Source organism: Hyperolius riggenbachi, chromosome 8 (genome assembly GCF_040937935.1).
Source record: "Hyperolius riggenbachi isolate aHypRig1 chromosome 8, aHypRig1.pri, whole genome shotgun sequence".
Lineage (NCBI taxonomy): Eukaryota > Metazoa > Chordata > Amphibia > Anura > Hyperoliidae > Hyperolius > Hyperolius riggenbachi.
This window is the reverse complement of record NC_090653.1, coordinates 156,217,325-156,235,197: the sequence shown is the minus strand read 5'-3', so window position 1 is coordinate 156,235,197 and position 17,873 is coordinate 156,217,325. Positions and strand designations below refer to the sequence as shown.

At 45.7% G+C, this 17,873-nt stretch overlaps 1 protein-coding gene across 1 annotated transcript in view; it reads right to left on the bottom strand.

The window, feature by feature from the left end:
- Positions 1 to 17,847, bottom strand: part of UPRT (uracil phosphoribosyltransferase homolog) — a 55,770-nt gene extending 37,923 nt beyond the window's left edge. The window contains exons 1-2 of the mRNA XM_068247588.1: positions 17,574 to 17,847; positions 3,322 to 3,364 (exon numbers count right to left, since the gene is read on the bottom strand). Of these exons, the coding sequence (XP_068103689.1) occupies positions 3,322 to 3,364; positions 17,574 to 17,827 (297 nt within the window). The 5' untranslated portion in view covers positions 17,828 to 17,847. The remainder of the gene's footprint in view (positions 1 to 3,321; positions 3,365 to 17,573) is intronic.
- Between the last annotated feature and the right edge of the window lie 26 nt (positions 17,848 to 17,873).

Below are 17,873 nucleotides of genomic sequence, written 5' to 3'. Positions count from 1 at the left end.
GACCAGCCAACACCTGCAGGACTCCCACAGCCGCCTGCACAATCCTCTGACATTGACGCCCTGGGCCCAAACTCGGCCCCACCGTTAGTGAGTGAGGCGGATGTGCTGAAACACTTGCTAAGACTAAATGCTAAGAAAGCCTCTGGTCCGGACGGAGTGTCACCAGCCTGCCTGAAAACTTGCGCTCGTCAGCTTGCTCCCACCCTCTCTTCCATCTTCACGAGGTCCCTCCAGGGAGGCAAAGTACCCGCGTGCTTCAAGAGGTCCGCCATTATCCCTGTCCCCAAAAAGCAGGGAATCCTCGACCTTAACAACTTCAGGCCCGTGGCACTTACATCCGTGATCATGAAAGCTTTTGAAAGCATGGTGCTCCCCCTCCTTAAGCACTCCACAGAGGGACTGCTAGACCCACACCAGTTTGCGTACAGAGCAAACAGGTCCACTGACGATGCCATTAACATCTGCTTGGAGCTCGTCTATGATCACCTGGACAGACCAGACTCCTACGCCAGGATCCTCCTACTGGACTTCAGCTCTGCATTCAATACCATCAGCCCCAGAATACTGCAAGACAATCTTTCCGTGATAGGAGTCTACCCCACCCTACGACTGTGGATCACGGACTTCCTCTCCAACAGGTCCCAGGTTGTTAGGCTGGGCACTATCTCCTCACAACCTAGGATCACCAACACAGGAGCCCCACAAGGCTGCGTCCTGTCGCCGTTTCTGTTCTCTCTATATACGAACAACTGCAAATCCACGTCAGACTCTGTAAAAGTAATCAAATTCGCTGACGACACGACCATTGTCGGTCTCATCACCAATAACGATGAGAAGGAGTACCGCCACCAGGTCAAAGGTGTCTGTCACTGGTGCAGAGAGAACGGATTGGTCCTGAAAACTGTGGAGATGATTGTTGATTTCAGGAGATGCGCCTTCACCTTGCCTCCAATCTGCATCGATGGCAAGGAGGTGGAAAGAGTACCCAGCATCCGCCTTCTGGGCACAACCATCTCCAATGACCTGAGGTGGAAAGCCAACACTGCCTCCACACAGAGGAAAGCCCAACAGCGACTTTTCTTTCTCCGCCAACTAAAAAAAGTTTGGCATGGCCCAGAAACTTCTGACAAACTTCTACTCCGCTACAATAGAATCTGTCCTATGCTCTTCCATCCTGGTTTGGTACGCCAGCTCCTCTGCCAGCGACAGACTCAAACTGCAGCGGGTCATCAGATCAGCGGAGAGGATCATCGGAAGATCCCTTCCCTCACTGGACCTCCTTTACCACTCCAGGCTGTACTCCAGAGCATTAAAGATCACTAGCAATCCCTCACACCCAGGCCATCGCTTCTTTAGTCAGCTCCCCTTGAGCCGGAGGCTCCGGTTCGGGTCCATCTTCACCAAGACCTCAAGGCATAAAAACAGTTTCTTTCCCTCGGCTGTCAACCTTCTGAACTCTCTCCACGTAACTGCCCATCCCCACACCACAACACCATGTACGCATTGAGGCACTCTGCACGTGGATAGACGGCGCCCTAGCTCAAGCTGACTTTTTTTTTTTAGTGTTTTTTGTGTTGTAACTAGGTTCTGTTCCTTTCTGACTGTTTGACTTGTCCTGTATCTGTATCTATACCCTGTACGTGCCAAGACCAATTCCAGGCACGGCCCAGTCGTGCTTGGCAAAAATAAAGATTCTGATTCTGATATAGGATTGCATTGCTAATGCAATTCTTTTTTATTGTAATGATACGTTCAAATTGGTGAGTTAAATGTGGGATGCAATGGATCTGTTGGGCATAAAGTGATGCCTCCAGTGCGTTACTGCATAATGCACACATTAACAGTTGCTGTGAAGCATACTTTCTATATACTGCATGCTTCACTGTACTGGCCCCATCACAAGCATAATGTGCAATGTAAATTTTCCCCTCAGCCGCATTCCTGTTTTTACAGGGAACGCAACAACTTCCCACTGTGAATGTAGCATGAAGCAAAACTTGTCTCCTCCTTTAGGCTTGGTTCACAAAGCATCAGATTCCTGATGTTTAATTAAAAAATATTATGTAGATCGATAAGAATCTCATCAAAGCCTACACAGTAGTACTGCACAGGAGCAAAACGCTCATGGACCGGAGGACTTTCTGGGGCCAATTGTGATCAGCCTGGAGGGGGGTGGAGGAAGCCCCTGGTATGTATATTTTTTTACCCACTGCCATCTCAGGTTTACTTTAATCAGCAGTGGGGAGTTATAGATCAATTGCATATTCTTGCTATTGGTGCTGTCTGAGGCAGATGTTAGCATTTTTTTTTTGTTTTAAGTACCAATCTTGCTTAGTTCAAATAATTGTAATTTATTTATAATAAAGATTATCTGATATTCCAAGTGGTGCTTTCCAGGTTTAAAGCAGATTTCCAGACTAATTTACAAAATCCTGCAGCCCTGCTGTAATATAAAGTTATAGTTACCCGAGAAGCCTTGTCCCGCAAAGCCGTCCTGAAGACCCCGCATCACTAAAATTCTGGCTCCTTGCCTCCCTCCTCTCCTTGGAGAAAGCCGCCAAGCTATTTAATGCAGTAAATAGCCTGGCGTTTTTTCACCAGGGAGCGCCAAGCGCTGGAAGTTGAGTGATGTGGGGTCTTCGGGACGGTTTTGCGGACAAGGCTTCTCAGGTAACTAACTTTTTTCTACAGCAAGGCTGCATGATTTTGTAAATTAGTCTGGAGATCTGCTTTAAAGGGGCACTATGGCTAATTTCTTCTATTTTAGTCACTTTAACATAAATATTTGTTTGTGCAGCAATGTTATTGACATTTAATGTGGCTGATTGTTTTTTTATTTTTACACTGGCAATATCCATTTATTGCTAATGAGTCACGTTGGAAGATTTCCTTACTGACACCAGATCAGCATAATCCATTGTGTTGTAGGAGGCATCTGACTTTTGTCTGTTTAGCCATTCCGCCCCTCCCCCCCCCGTGGTCCGCTCAGTGAGGATTATGCCAACTGTGACTGCACACTTTGTGCAGTTACTGATACCTGTGCAGCCGCCGTACAGCACAGACCGGCGCCGTACGGCTCTATACTTTCACGCTGCCCGCTAAGGACCCCTTATTTGAAGCTGGCACGGCTACGGACACCTATTGTTGTCCGTTGCTGTGGTAACCATCAATCGGCTTTTCAAGTGCGCACTCTGCGGACAATAGGTGTCCGTCTTATGAATGATATTTTGCCACTATGCAAGATGTAGTACTGCATGCGCCAATATACTGCTGCACATATTGATGTAAATGGGCAGGGAGCCAAATGACCGATATACATACCAAACGGTCTGCAGAAAATACAAAATCTCCTCGGCTTGTGGTTCTGTAAATTGGAAAAAAAAAAAAAAGCTTGATCATTTAAAGAGAATCTGTATTCACAAAATGAAGTATAAACAAACATTCCTGCCTGTTTGGGGTCATCTCCTAGCCCCCTCTGTAATATTTTTGCTACTCTCCGCTGCAATAAAGAGGGTCAGTTCTTCCTCCAGGGCACCGGGACGGCAATGGGGACACGGTTTGCCCCCTCCTTTGCTAATCTATTTATGGCCCATTGGGAACGCTTTCATCTCTTTGGCCCTATGGGCCCCGGAGCCGCCCTGGTGCTCTGGAGGAGGTTCATAGACGATGCATTTTTCATTTGGCAGGGGACTAAGGCAAGTCTCGAGGCCTTCATTGAATGGATTAATGACAACAGCTATAATTTAAAGTTCACAGGGGAGTATAGCCAATCGCAAGTTAACTTTTTAGATCTTACAGTATACAGAGAAAAAGACAGGATTTTGACCAAAACGTATTTAAAGCCAGTAGACACCAATAGCTATATCAATATAGATAGTTGCCATCACCTCAAGTGGCTTATGAACATTCCAGGAGGACAGTTTCTCAGGCTTAGGAGAAACTGTTCCAAAATCAGTGACTTTGATGCAGAAGCTGACATACTACAAGGTAGATTTGAACAAAAAGGGTATCCAGAAGAACTTATTGAGAGAGCCAGGGCACGAGCTAAAAGTATGGATAGGTCTGAACTATTGGAGGATAGGGGGCAGTCCAATGATCACAATGTGCAACAACCTAGTCTGATTATGAAGTATTCTTCCCAATCCTCAAAAGTAAAAAAGATAGTAGGCAAATATTGGAACATACTAAGGGAAGATCCACTACTGATGCCCATATTGTCTGAAAATCCCAGGATGATCTTTCGGAAGTCCAAAAATTTGGGCAATATATTGGCCCCCACTGTCAAGTCCCAATCAGGTAGGAAGCAAAACGGTTACTTCAAAAGATGTGGATTTTGCAGAGCATGTCGAGAATCCAATTTACCAATAGAAAGGATGTATCAAATCACCCCTACTTCTAGTCAGGAGGCATTTAATATTAAAGACATCACAAATTGTGACTCCAAAGGGGTAATATATGTGCTGATTTGCCCATGTTCAAAATACTACGTAGGTAGGACCAAACGCCCCCTTAAAGAAAGATTGAGTGAACATTGCACTAATATAAAAAAAGGATGCAAGAAACATCCCTTATCAGCACACTACAAGATGGAGCATGGATGCTCCTTTAAGGGAACAAAGTTCTGTGCAATAGAACAGGTTCAAAAGCCGTGGAGAGGGAGATTATTTATCAGAAATGTCTCGGCGTGAGACAATGTGGATTTTTAATTTGAACTCTTTGACTCCACATGGATTAAACAAAGATTTGGATCTTTATGCTTTTGAATAGAGTCAACAGTGGAGCAAAGGCCATAAAAAGCCAGCCTCCGATTCCCCCAGCAGCCTTGCTTTGAGAAAGGGAGGCGTTCCTCCCGAAACGTCAGCGGTGGCTGCTATTGTGACGTCACATCAGAGAGGGGAAGGTCAGCTGGAGTCACGTGGCTGTACTATACAGATCTACTACGGAAGTTTGATCAACGCCACTCCGCTACCATCCGGACATCCTCCGCTATCCTGGGGAGCCGGGCACACTTGCCCGACGGGACCACCTCGTCCAGTCTCTCTCACCCTGCCGCCGGCCGGGGCGGGTGAGATTGAGCGGCTCCCGCGAAGACCTGCGCAACACTACTCGGAAGCATCATACGGGTGAGATCTATCCAACTACCCACCCATGTTATCTCCGCTGAATTAACTTCAATAGATCAGGATCTTATTATCAAATGCTGGAGCCCACTGTTTATCTACAACACTAGCATTGTTTCTGCCCACGAAGTCTACATGTGTCGGGGCTCATATATATGAATTGGAGACTGTTCATGAGCTATCATCTAGAATCATACGCCATACAATTAAGTGCACGAATCAATTGCCTCCTTTGCATTTTTATCTTTTTGTTTTTAATATATGTACATATATTGTTTTTTAAAATTCAATGAACTCAAGATCAGTTTGCCAATTTGCACAGCTAGTCTGCCACTTTGCACAGACACTAGATAGCTGCCCTTCAGCCCTCTAGTAACATCTGCTGATTTTTATGAAAATAAAAATTTATTAATATCTACCTTTTTTCCATAGTAGCGCAATCTGTTATTTTGTATTGTATTTTTTAGTGGGGGATTGGGATCCTTCAACAGACCTCTGCAGCTACCGGTATAGGCGCAGCGCTATCTTCTATACTGTTTTATAAACTGTTTTGTAAACAGAAAAGATGGCCACCAAAACAGGAAGTACATCAGCAGAGCAGTGTACTCAGTTAATACACAGTAAGTACACAGAGAATTCAGTAAGTTACACATTGAATTCAGTCTCCAGAGGTTATGTGCAAGTTTTGGAAGAGCTCTGTGTCAATGAAGCATGACAAGCTGTGTTTTTAGAGCCTGGAGTCGTGTCAGCCTGACAGGCAGCTTCCTCCTCAGCCAGCTATTCTTTGTTCAGTTTATAAGTCTGTGTTTATCAACCTCACAGATAGCAGACAAGCTGACAGTGAGAGCAGGGACATTGTCTGTGAGGAATAATCATCACAGGAGCACTGGAGTGGCGTGGAAGGGGTTAACTTGTTCACATTACTGAAGAGTTGGCAGCCTTCCAGACACAGCCCACAAATCCGACAGGGGAAAGATACGTTGATTTATTACAGAGATGGTGCAAGTAGAAAGTGCTGCAGTAAGCCAGAGCACAATAGAACAGCCTTAGGAACTTGTAGGATAGGAGAAATGCTGCTAAAATGTTTGTTACAGAGTCTCTTTAACAAACCTGTTTGTGATATTAAGTCAATTGTGCCAGTGCAAATGTGATAGGAGAAATTACCATTGCTTGTATACGTGAAACCATTCCACCATTACAACCAAATTTTATATGTGAAGTGGGGGAAGGGGTCAGCTTATCCATGGGTGATATACCAACAGCGTACCCTCTATGCAGAGCTGGCATTGGAGCATGCTGTACAATGCAAAACCTGTCCTCATCCTGCTTGCACCCACAAGTTTACCTGGCAACTTCTGCACTGCCCACTAGAGCTCCAGGCACACTACAGTCACATGGCCCGTTCAGAAACTGCCTGCAGGGACCGGAGCTGGAGAGGTAGATGTGCTTCCATAGGCACGCTCCAACACACGCTCTGCATGGGGGGGGGGGCGGCTAGGGTACTACATTGGGTGTTGGCTAACCAGTGGATTGCAAATTTTAGCCAAATTTTTCTTCATTTTTTTTTTTATCAAAAGTGGGGGGTTGGCTTATGCGAGGGACTATACGATAATTTATGGTGTGGCAGGTTCATTGCAAATACATAAAATAAATGAGAGGTTGTCTATACATAAAGCCCACTCATGACATAAATGTATTTGTAGATACTCTGCAGAGCTTGGTTTTATATGCAAAAAGTACTTGATTAACTGATTTAAAAAAAATAAAAAAATCCAAATTTACTCAGCACCGCTCATAGGGCTTGATTCACTAAACCGTGATAACTCAAATATCACACCTTATCAGAGTAGCATAGCGAGCACTACAAACTTATGCCTGCTAATTGGCAATGAATGGCATTCGTCCTGCCTTTAGCCCCTGCGGGTTCGTAGTGCTGTTAACTTTGATAAGGTGTGATCTCTTTGATAAGGTTTGATATTTAAAGGGGAACTGAAGAGAGGTATATGGGGGCTGCCATGTTTATTTCATTTTAAGCAATACCAGTTGCCTGGCAGCCCTACTGATCCTCTGCCTCTAATACTATTAGCCATAGCCCCTGAACAAGCATGCAGCAGATCAGATGTTTCAGTGTTTCAGACTTTAAAGTCAGAGCTGACAAGACTAGCTGCATGCTTGTTTCTGGTGTTATTCAGATACTACTGCAAAGAAATAGACCAGCAGGGCTGCCAGGCAACTGGTATTGATTAAAAGGAAATAAATATGGCAGCCTCCGTATACCTCTTACTTCAGTTCCCCTTTAAGTTATCATGGTTTAGTGAATCAAGTCCATAGTGTGAATGAGTGTAAAGCACATTTCAGGCTGGGAGCACACTATTGGCCTCAATTCACTAAGCTTTATCAAACACTTTATCAAACGTTTGATAATTTACCTCATGGGTAAAATCTAATTTTTGAATTCACTAAGATGTTATATATTTATCGAATGTTTTATTGATAATAACACCTTAGTGAATTAAAAATTAGATTTTACTCATGATGTAAATTATCAAAGGTTTGATAAAGTTTAGTGAATGGAGGCCATATGTGTTTTCTACATTGTGCCTTTGGGTTTTTTTCTGTCTGTTTTTTTGCTGCGTTTTTATTAATTTACCTAATCTTTACAGTTAAACACAGTAACGACCTTAAAAAAAAAAAAAAAAAAAAAATGTAAAACGCATTTCTCTGCGTCTCCACTGAGATAGATTATGTGCATTTGTGGCCCTCAGGGAAAGAACTCACTAAGCAAAATCACATGAGTTTTCCCCCACAGCACATAGTGAAAGAAAAAACAAACAACAACAAAAAAAACACATGAGATTCTGCCTAGTTTGTTCCTACCCATAGACTTTTATTGGCAGGAAAAATGCTAGCGTTTTCCGCAACACTAGCATTTCTGCCTAATGTGTTTCTAGCCTTAGGCATTCAGAACTGGTATGTTGAAAACCGCAAGGATACTTTTAATAATGTACAGAGTCCACTGCTGCCTCCATACAATTCCTACTCAGTAGGGATAGTCAATGAGATGCAAATAATTCCAAGTTGATACAGAATTATGCAAATATTGTATGCAAATGTATACAGATAGAAAAGAAAATGAACTGATTGGTCAATTTTTAAGCTGCATATGTTTGCAAACAAATTTGCAAGATCCTTGGAAATAATAATTGCATCTCACTGACCATCCCTACTCCATTATTGGCTGATTTTCCGAAGCAGGATAAAACATTTATTTTCAAATTGACTTGTAAATTATTACCAGACCAGTCCAGGCAATTATTGTAAACCTTGTTATTTTCATGTCCAACTCTTCAGGGCACTTTACACACATGTTGTAAGCATTAACAGTTTAACTGAAAAAAAAAACTGCTAACCGTTACCCCATTTTGAATATGACCCATTTACCACAACCCTTTGCATTTTGTCCCTTAACCTGTTCTCTATACACATACACCAACCAGTCCCTGTATCCTCAGCTTCTGCAGTAGGCTATTGTAGGGGACAGTATCACTTGCAAAGTACAAGTATACTACATCTATGGCTTTTCAAAGATCTAAATTTGCATTCAAATTCATGCTCAGCAGGTTAGTGAGACCAGACCTGTCTCAAGTAAACACTTGTTGTTGAGGTGAAGTAAGATTATTCTGTGCTATAAAGTCTTGAACAGCAGTGTTCCAAACCCTGTCCTCGAGTTCCACCAACAGTGCGTGTTTTATGGAAAGCCACAGGAGTAGTTAACCTCCCTGGCGGTGCATTTCTGTCTGGAATTATGAGTAAAAAGCGATACATTTTTTTCAAGAATCTTAGGCCTCCAATTCTTAAGTTATAACTCATCAAAATATGTCAGAATAAAAGCCTGGTAGACATTCTGCACATAAATAAAAGACTTGAACACAAATGTGTTGATTTAATTTATGAATAAACTGAAAAAAATTGTAAAAAAAAAAAAAACTGTACAAATAAGGCAAGCAGAGAGTAGTCAAAATCCAGGCAGACATTGGTGCAAGCGGCAGGCAGAGAGCAGACAAAATCCAGGAAGAGGTCGGTGCAGGCGGCAGGCAGAGAGTAGGCAAAATCCTGGCAGAGGTTGGTGCAGGCGGCAGGCTTAGAGTAGTCAACATCCAGGCGAAAATGGGTAACAGTAAGGCAAAAGCACTTGGCTCAGAAGCAGTTGGGAACTAAATGGCTATATTACCATCCTGTGCTTTCAAATGAGCTTATGTGCCATTTCTGCCATGTCAGGTAACACAGGGGAGATATACATTTCCTTCTGCACTGTTCAATAGATCGGGTCCACTTTAATTTTTTACCCACCTCTGATTACGTCACACCGCACGGCGTTCTGATTGGCTGCCGGGAAGGAGAATGGAGGTAAGGGGTTCCCGGCGGCCGTGGGGGAGAAGCCGGGGTAAAGAGAGCAAGCGGCTGTTTTGGGCCAGCCCGAACTGAGCTCAGGCTTACCGCTTTGAGCACATGGATCTCAGCCAGAGCTTAGTTTGTGATACTACCAGGGGGGTTAATCAGCTCAGCTGAGCCACTAGTTACTCAACCTATGAATGTTTGTGGTTTCCTACAAAACATGTACTGTTGATGGCAGGGCAGTGGAGTCGGTACAAAAATCTTCTGACTCCAACTCAGACTCCTCAGTTTCTGAAACCACGACTCCGACTCCGGGTACCCAAAATTGCACCGACTCCTTCGTCTAATACTTACCAGGGCTGTGGATTTTGTACAAAAATCATGCGACTCCGACTCCTCAGTTTCTGAAACCACGACTTCGACTCCAACTCCGGGTGCCCAAAATTGCCCCGACTCCGACTCCACAGCCCTGGTTGGTGGCCCTTGAGGACAGAGTTGGGGGACTTGATTGTATAGCATCCCTTAGAATACCTTCAGTTTAACCACCCTGGCGTTCTGATTAAATCGCCAGGGTGGCTGCGGGAGGGTTTTTTTTAAATAAAAAAAAAACTATTTCATGCAGCCAACTGAAAGTTGGCTGCATGAAAGCCCACTAGAGGGCGCTCCGGAGGCGATCTTCCGATCGCCTCCGGCGCCCAGAATAAACAAGGAAGGCCGCAATGAGCGGCCTTCCTTGTTTTGCTTACATCGTCGCCATAGCGACGAGCGGAGTGACGTCATCGACGTCAGCCGACGTCCTGACGTCAGCCGCCTCCGATCCAGCCCTTAGCGCTGGCCGGAACTTTTTGTTCCGGCTACGCTGGGCTCAGGCGGCTGGGGGGACCCTCTTTCGCCGCTGCTCGCGGCGAATCGCCGCAGAGCGGCGGCGATCAGGCAGCACACGCGGCTGGCAAAGTGCCGGCTGCGTGTGCTGCTTTTTATTTCATTAAAATCGGCCCAGCAGGGCCTGAGCGGCAGCCGCTGGCGGTGTTGGACGAGCTGAGCTCGTCCAGACCGCTCAGCTGGTTAATGTAGCTTTTGGTATCACCAACGTATGTAAACACCTATAATCCACAGATCACCAGGAGAGTGATAGATATATTTGGGAACCAGGGCGTACCATGTAGGGCAACCACCATAGTCTAACACCATGCACAAATGTCCAAGACCAGATTTTGACCACATGTGGAATTATCACATTCATTTGCTGTAGGCATTACAGAAGAATAACCAAACAGACAGACATTTCAAATTACGTCCCCATCCACAGGTGTCCAGTCCTCTGATGTGAGCTCATATTTAATGAAGTGTCCTTGGCCTTGTGTGTGGCATAGTTGATCAAGTGTCTGTGGCAAATTCCTATGTCTCAACTGTCAGTATTGCTTAAAGTGAACCTCCAGACTAAAAATCTACTCAGCAGAACTGAAAAGGCTTGGTGTTTCTTTAACAGTTTCACAGCATCAGAACTTTGTTTTTCTTATAGAAGTCTAATTTTTAGCTGCATTTTTAGCTAAGCTCTGCCCCATCAAAGAAAACTGCCTGGGCTTTTCTCCCCTGATGCTGTGCAAAGCATGATGGGATTTCCTATGTTGTTATTCACGTTGCCTAGCAACTGGGAGGGGTGATCAGGACTCAGGACAGCTGGAACTGTGTATCATGCTCCCCGTCACCTTCTTTCAACCAAAAAGATGGCTGCCCTTATGAAATCACAAACCTTTGCCTGTTCTTTTAAAACAGAGTGGGTAAGAGATTATATTATCTATTTTAATTAATATAACTAATGTAACTTAATAACAGTATGTTTGTTTAGGCTGAAGTTCCTCTTTAAATGGTAGGGACCTCAAAGCTGCTCACGCAAGATCCAGAGTCGATATTCTAGTTTGAGGGTACTTTACATGCGACTTGTCATATGTGGTGTATTTGATCAAGTGTCCACAGGGGCATCTGTGCATGGCATGTTCTCATGTCTCAACTAAATTGTTTGCATTTTAATGTCCATGTGGTCTGGACTATATTTTTGGTCAGGCCACAAGAAACATGAAGGTTAAAGGACAACTGAAATGAGAGGTATATGGAGGTTGCCATATTTATTTCCTTTTAAGGCAATACCAGTTGCTTGGCTATCCTGCTGATTGTTTGCCTCTAATATTTTTAGCCATAAACCCTGAACAAGCATGCAGCAGATCTGGTGTTTCTGACGGGGAGGTATTCTAAACCTGGTGCATCCATGGTGTAGTGGAATCTTCATCTCCCCGTCCTTCCATCTTTATGATCACTGGCGACCCTTCTCTGTGACCTGACTGCATCTACGTGAGAACGCACATGCCACCAGGGTCTCAGTGAGGGGCACCAGTGACAATGAAGATGCTGCCCACATACTCTGCAAGGGCTGCAGAAATTTTCATTAGCTTGGGAAAGGCGAAGAGACAGCTTGGAGTGAGACCTGGCACCAGCCCAAATAATATATTTGGCCCATAAGATGCACAGACCCCTTCCCCCAGCCAACACACACTTTTGGGCAGCATTCCAATAACTGGGTTCTTGAGAAGGCTGTGGCACTGTTAAACTTGCCTCGCTGAGCCTTTCAAAGAAATCTAGCAGTTCTCTAAAATGATTATTCTCATAGATAGTGATAATTTCCTAACCGAAGAATAAACAAATATAAAACTAGATTTCTTGATATTCCACAGATAAAGGCCAGTTTCCACTAGGGCAGAATCGGTCACTTCCCACATACAAAAAAAGAAACCGATATGACAGCCAATAATGATCGACTGGCCACTTCCAATTCACATGTGGGGTGGGGGGACGACGACACTCACCTCAGCATGGTTCCAGGCGATGGGAGTTCCCGTCTATACTGTCTGCACTACTGCCGCCCTGTACAGCGGTAATGCAGAGTATAGACAGGAACTCCATCGCCTGGAACCATGTTGAGGAGAGTTTGTGTGCACTGCATTTATTCTTCCCTGCTAAGCTCTGTAATGCTGTGGGATGAGTGGGGATGCTGCAGGGTTGAGGGTAAATGCAGGGGGGATCCCTATAGATATGGTAGCAAGGCCAGGGGGGTCCCCATGGATGTGGGGGTGCCCAAAGGTGCGGCACTCTATTGCTGTGGGGAGGGAGAGTAAGGAAGGAAATTACGTCAGGATTGGCTTCAGCTAACGGGACTAAACATGGTCCCTGCCAGGGAACAGAATTCTCTATTTACTATATAAGGGCCGGTTCACATCACAAATGCGGATGGCCATGCGTGCGGACCACAACGCGTACGACCGCACGCCATCCGCGTTTGTGTGCGTTGCGTGGCTGATCCCATCACTGAAAAGTGAATGGGACAGCCGCGCGTTTTTGTAAAATCTGCGTGCAGCATGCGTTCCCGGACCGCACAGGTCCGGAACGCATGCAGTGTGAACATCAGACAGTGCACTCTATGCACTGTCTGATGTCGTGCGTGTCGGCCTCCTGCACGCGTTTCCAAAACGCGGCTGGAAACGCGTGCAGTCTGAACGGGCCCTGTAATTCACTGAAATCAGAAAGTGCAGTCCAAGACATCTGATATGTAAGTAGAGCAAGTATTTATCTACTTAAGACCTTAAAAACAAGCAGAGGACAGTGTTCTTCCCAGAATTTTTTTCCAGCCGGGTGGCATGAAAAAGTAGCCGGGTGGGGCGAGATGAGAGAAAGCAGGGCTGGCCCTTCTCTGCACAACTCTGCTTACAGCAGAGGAGGTGGTGAGCCGATGACAGCCGGGTGGTCACCAAAACTAGCCGGGTGCAACACCCGGCTAAAAGAGCCTGGGGAGAACACTGTAGGACAAGAGGGGTTCCCTCATAGCAAGTAACGCCTTTATCACAACACCCTTGTGTTCAAAGGAAGTTTCACTGAAGTGACTAGGCTATCACCGATAGGACAGGAGGATGACACACTCCCCCCCCCCCCCCCCCTTTTGCCTTGCTCACCAGATCACTGTCTTGGTCTATAGCATATCAAATACCATGAAGCAGCTTCGGCATAAATTGTCCTCGGTGAGCTGATGACAGCCGGGTGGTCACCAAAACTAGCCGGGTGCAACACCCGGCTAAAAGAGCCTGGGGAGAACACTGTAGGACAAGAGGGGTTCCCTCATAGCAAGTAACGCCTTTATCACAACACCCTTGTGTTCAAAGGAAGTTTCACTGAAGTGACTAGGCTATCACCGATAGGACAGGAGGATGACACACTCCCCCCCCCCCCCCTTTTGCCTTGCTCACCAGATCACTGTCTTGGTCTATAGCATATCAAATACCATGAAGCAGCTTCAGCATAAATTGTCCTCACACACGTGTCTGGACTTTAATGTCAATGACATCGGACACTGGGGCTACATCAAGCTTTGCTGCTACCTTGGGCAGGAGGCTCTTTCCAAAGGCTGATGCCCCAGCACATATGTGGGTGAAATTAAACTGTTTCTGTGCTTCCAGAATCAATGGAGTCAGTTCCTCTGGAAGGAAGCCTTTGTATGCATCATTCTGAGCCACATACAGTTTGGAAATCCCTGGAACCTTTGACAGCTGCGCCGCTACCCAAATGTAGACTTCTTGTAAACAAACCAACTGCTGCGTTTGAAGAGCTCAATTTCAAGCTGTCTAAATTTGCATAAAATTAGCATATATGTATGCTAATTTTATGCAAATTTAAGCAGCTTGAAATTGAGCTCTTCAAATGCAGCAGTTGGTTTGTTTACAAGAAGTCTACATTTGGGTAGCGGCGCAGCTGTCAAAGGTTCCAGGGATTTCCAAACTGTATGTGGCTCAGAATGATGCATACAAAGGCTTCCTTCCAGAGGAACTGACTCCATTGATTCTGGAAGCACAGAAACAGTTTAATTTCACCCACATATGTGCTGGGGCATCAGCCTTTGGAAAGAGCCTCCTGCCCAAGGTAGCAGCAAAGCTTGATGTAGCCCCAGTGTCCGATGTCATTGACATTAAAAGTCCAGACACGTTTGTGAGGACAATTCATGCCGAAGCTGCTTCATGGGATCTGATATGCTATAGACCAAGACAGTGATCTGGTGAGCAGGGCAAAACGGGGGAGGGGGGGGGGGGTGGAGGGGGAGTGTGTCATCCTCCTGTCCTATCGGTGATAGCCTAGTCACTTCAGTGAAACTTCCTTTGAGCACAAGGGTGTTGTGATAAAGGCGTTACTTGCAATGAGGGAACCCCTCTTGTCCTCTGCTTGTTTTTAAGGTCTTAGATCTGGTATAAGTGGACTCTGCTGGCGCTGCTATTTCAATTGGATTAATCTTCGGAACACTTTCTCTTTTATAGTGTGCTGCCTGGAGTATTGGTGGAATTAGGACACTGAGCGCAGTCTCACTTGATAAGTATTTATCCACTTAGTTATGTAGTTTTTGTTTACTGGCATAGGCCTCGATTCATAAAAAGCAGTGCAATTAAAAAAAATCTTGTCGGGAAAATACAGCACTTGGTATTTTTCCGGTCTGTGTGCTAATTCATAAAGATTTCCCCAGCTGCCGTTAAAGGTCGGTAAATTACTGCAGCCCATTGAGCGGTAGAGTAGAGCAGTGTGGCGATATTGCTCTTTTGCCCTGCACAGATGACTCACACAGACTTTCCCTGCCTGCACAAAAGACTCACACAGACTTTCCCTGCATGCACAGATGACTCACACAGACTTTCCCTGCCTGCACAGATGACTCACACAGACTTTCCCTGCCCGCACAGATGACTCACACAGACTTTCCCTGCCCGCACAGATGACTCACACAGACTTTCCCTGCCCGCACAGATGACTCACACAGACTTTCCCTGCCCGCACAGATGACTCACACAGACTTTCCCTGCCTGCACAGATGACTCACACAGACTTTCCCTGCCTGCACAGATGACTCGCACAGAAGACTCACTCAGACTTTCCCTGCCTGCACAGATGACTCTCACAGACTTTCCCTGCACAGATGACTCACACAGACTTCGGCTCCCTGCACTTTGCACTGTTAACACCTCACCAGAGGTGTCGGTAACTATCGTCAGCCTTACTGCTTGTTGAAGGCTTTATGAATTGACATTTGCTGCCAATTTACTGACATGTGTTGGAGGCAACTACGGCCAAATCGGTAATTTATCTCCCTGGTCAGTAATGTCAGCTTTTCATGCGGTAACAGCCTTTATGAATTGACACATTGCTAAGTGCTCGGGAAAGTCTGCTGTTTTCAGCATTACCGCATGCTGTAATGCTTTATGAATTGAGGCCATAGTATGGCTAATAGTTCCACTTTAAAGGTACCCATATACCGCCATACAATCCTAAGTCCTTTGATTTTGCTGAAACAGATTGATTCTTCTCTGATCTGAATCATATAAGAGATGGAAAAATTCCCCCCAATCACGGCACCCAGATTATCAATAGATTTCACCATGAAATTTATTGAAAATCTATCCAACTGCAGCATTGCACTGTTTGAAACAGTGCACTGCTATAGGCCGCTGATCTACTTTACTATCTGGTCCAATCTTATTTCGATAAATTTTTGCCACAAATCAATCAAAACTGCAAGCAATGCGGCTTATTGCATTGCAGATAACCGGCAGATTTGATAAGTGATCAAATCTGCCAGAAAACATGGAGGAGTGTAAAGGCCTGCTTCATAATGCACTCAACAAATAATTTTTGGAGGACACTAATTGAAATCTACACCCTGTTTGGAAGCTGCTATTCCTGCCAGCGTCCAGAGACCACTGGTACTTAGTCTTACTTCTGGTAAGTGGTTAAAGTGTAACTGACAAGGGGCAGGAGAGAAAACAGATACATACCTGATCGCTCAATCGTCGTCCTCCGCTGCCTCCTAGATCTTCCACAATTGGCCCCGGTAAGTCATCCAGTCAGAGCAGTCTGTCCGTGCGCACTCCCTGTTGCTGGGAGCGTACTGCACAGATGGGGCCGCACATGCGCAGTAGTCCCCCAGCCAGGAGGGCTTACAGGGGCCGATTGCAGCAGATCTAGGAGGCAGTGGACAGCAAGGGAGCAATTAGCCTTGAGGGGGCGGAAGGAAGCCCCAGGTATGTATACATTTTCTGTCCTGCCCCATATCAGGTTTACTTTAATACATAGGAACATATATCTGGATATTTGGTTTGATAAAAAGGGAGAGCTTGTGCCAAATGATCTCTATGGGGTAAGCTATGACTCACAGCACAGCTGTTGCTGGTAATAGTGTTTGGTCTGACAGAGGTGAGTAAAGGTGCCCATACATCCAGGGCTGTGGAGTTGGTACAAAAATATTCCAACTCCTCAGTTTATGAAACTCAGACTCAGTCTAATATTTAACAGGGGTGTGGATTTTGTACTAAAATCACCCGACTCCTCAGTTTATGAAACCACGACTCCAACTCCAAGTGCCCAAAATTGTCCCAACTCCGACTCAACAACCCTGCATACATCTAGTGATGATTGGCAGATTAGACTGAGACAGATCTCTCTTTAATTGATCCTGATCAGAAAGAGCTCCGTTGGCTGCTCATACATCGCAAGGCGCAGGGAATCAGCCTCCTGATGCCGTTTTGCGTGTCCCCCCAAATGTATTATGTACTTCCCGATACCCGTGGATTTTTATTTTAACTGTCATGTTGTTGCCAGAGTGTTTCTGCACTTCCACATTAGCGTTATCGTTATAACACGTGAGAGCAGTGGACACTCCGCAGCCGGCGTGACAAGTAAAGTATAAATGCACAGGCACATAAAACATTTCGAAGGGGCAGCGGTCGAAGGTTCAGTTGCATTCATGATCATCACATACCGTTACCACCACACACCCAATCAACCAACCACATCAGCCCGAAATTTCCAAGCATGTCTGATCGATACATTCTACCAATTTCAGCCCCAAATAAGTAAATCGTCGATTGGGCGTGCTTGCAGCAGCACCGATTTTCCTGGTCGATCGGCTGCCAAGGCGCTTGATGTTTGGGCACCAAGTTGTCAGCAGCTAACTGGCAGCACCAAGGACAGCCTCACCTGTCCCGGATGATGGTCTGCAGCTCTCGGATCTGGTCATTCATGGGAAGCAGTTTGAGCTGAGGTCCCACCTGCTGCAGGTGATCCCCAGACTCGTCCATCTCTGGACTGCAGCTCTCCTCACTCTCCTTATCTGCCTCATTGCTGCTGCCACTGCCGTCTGCAAAGCGGATCTGCCGATGGACAGGCTCCGGCTGGGGTGGCAGCTGCATCTCGGCTGGCATCTCTTCCCCACAGCCCGGCTCCAGCGGCATATGGCTGGCAGTGGCTATACTCCGCGTGCGGGGACACCATTCTCTC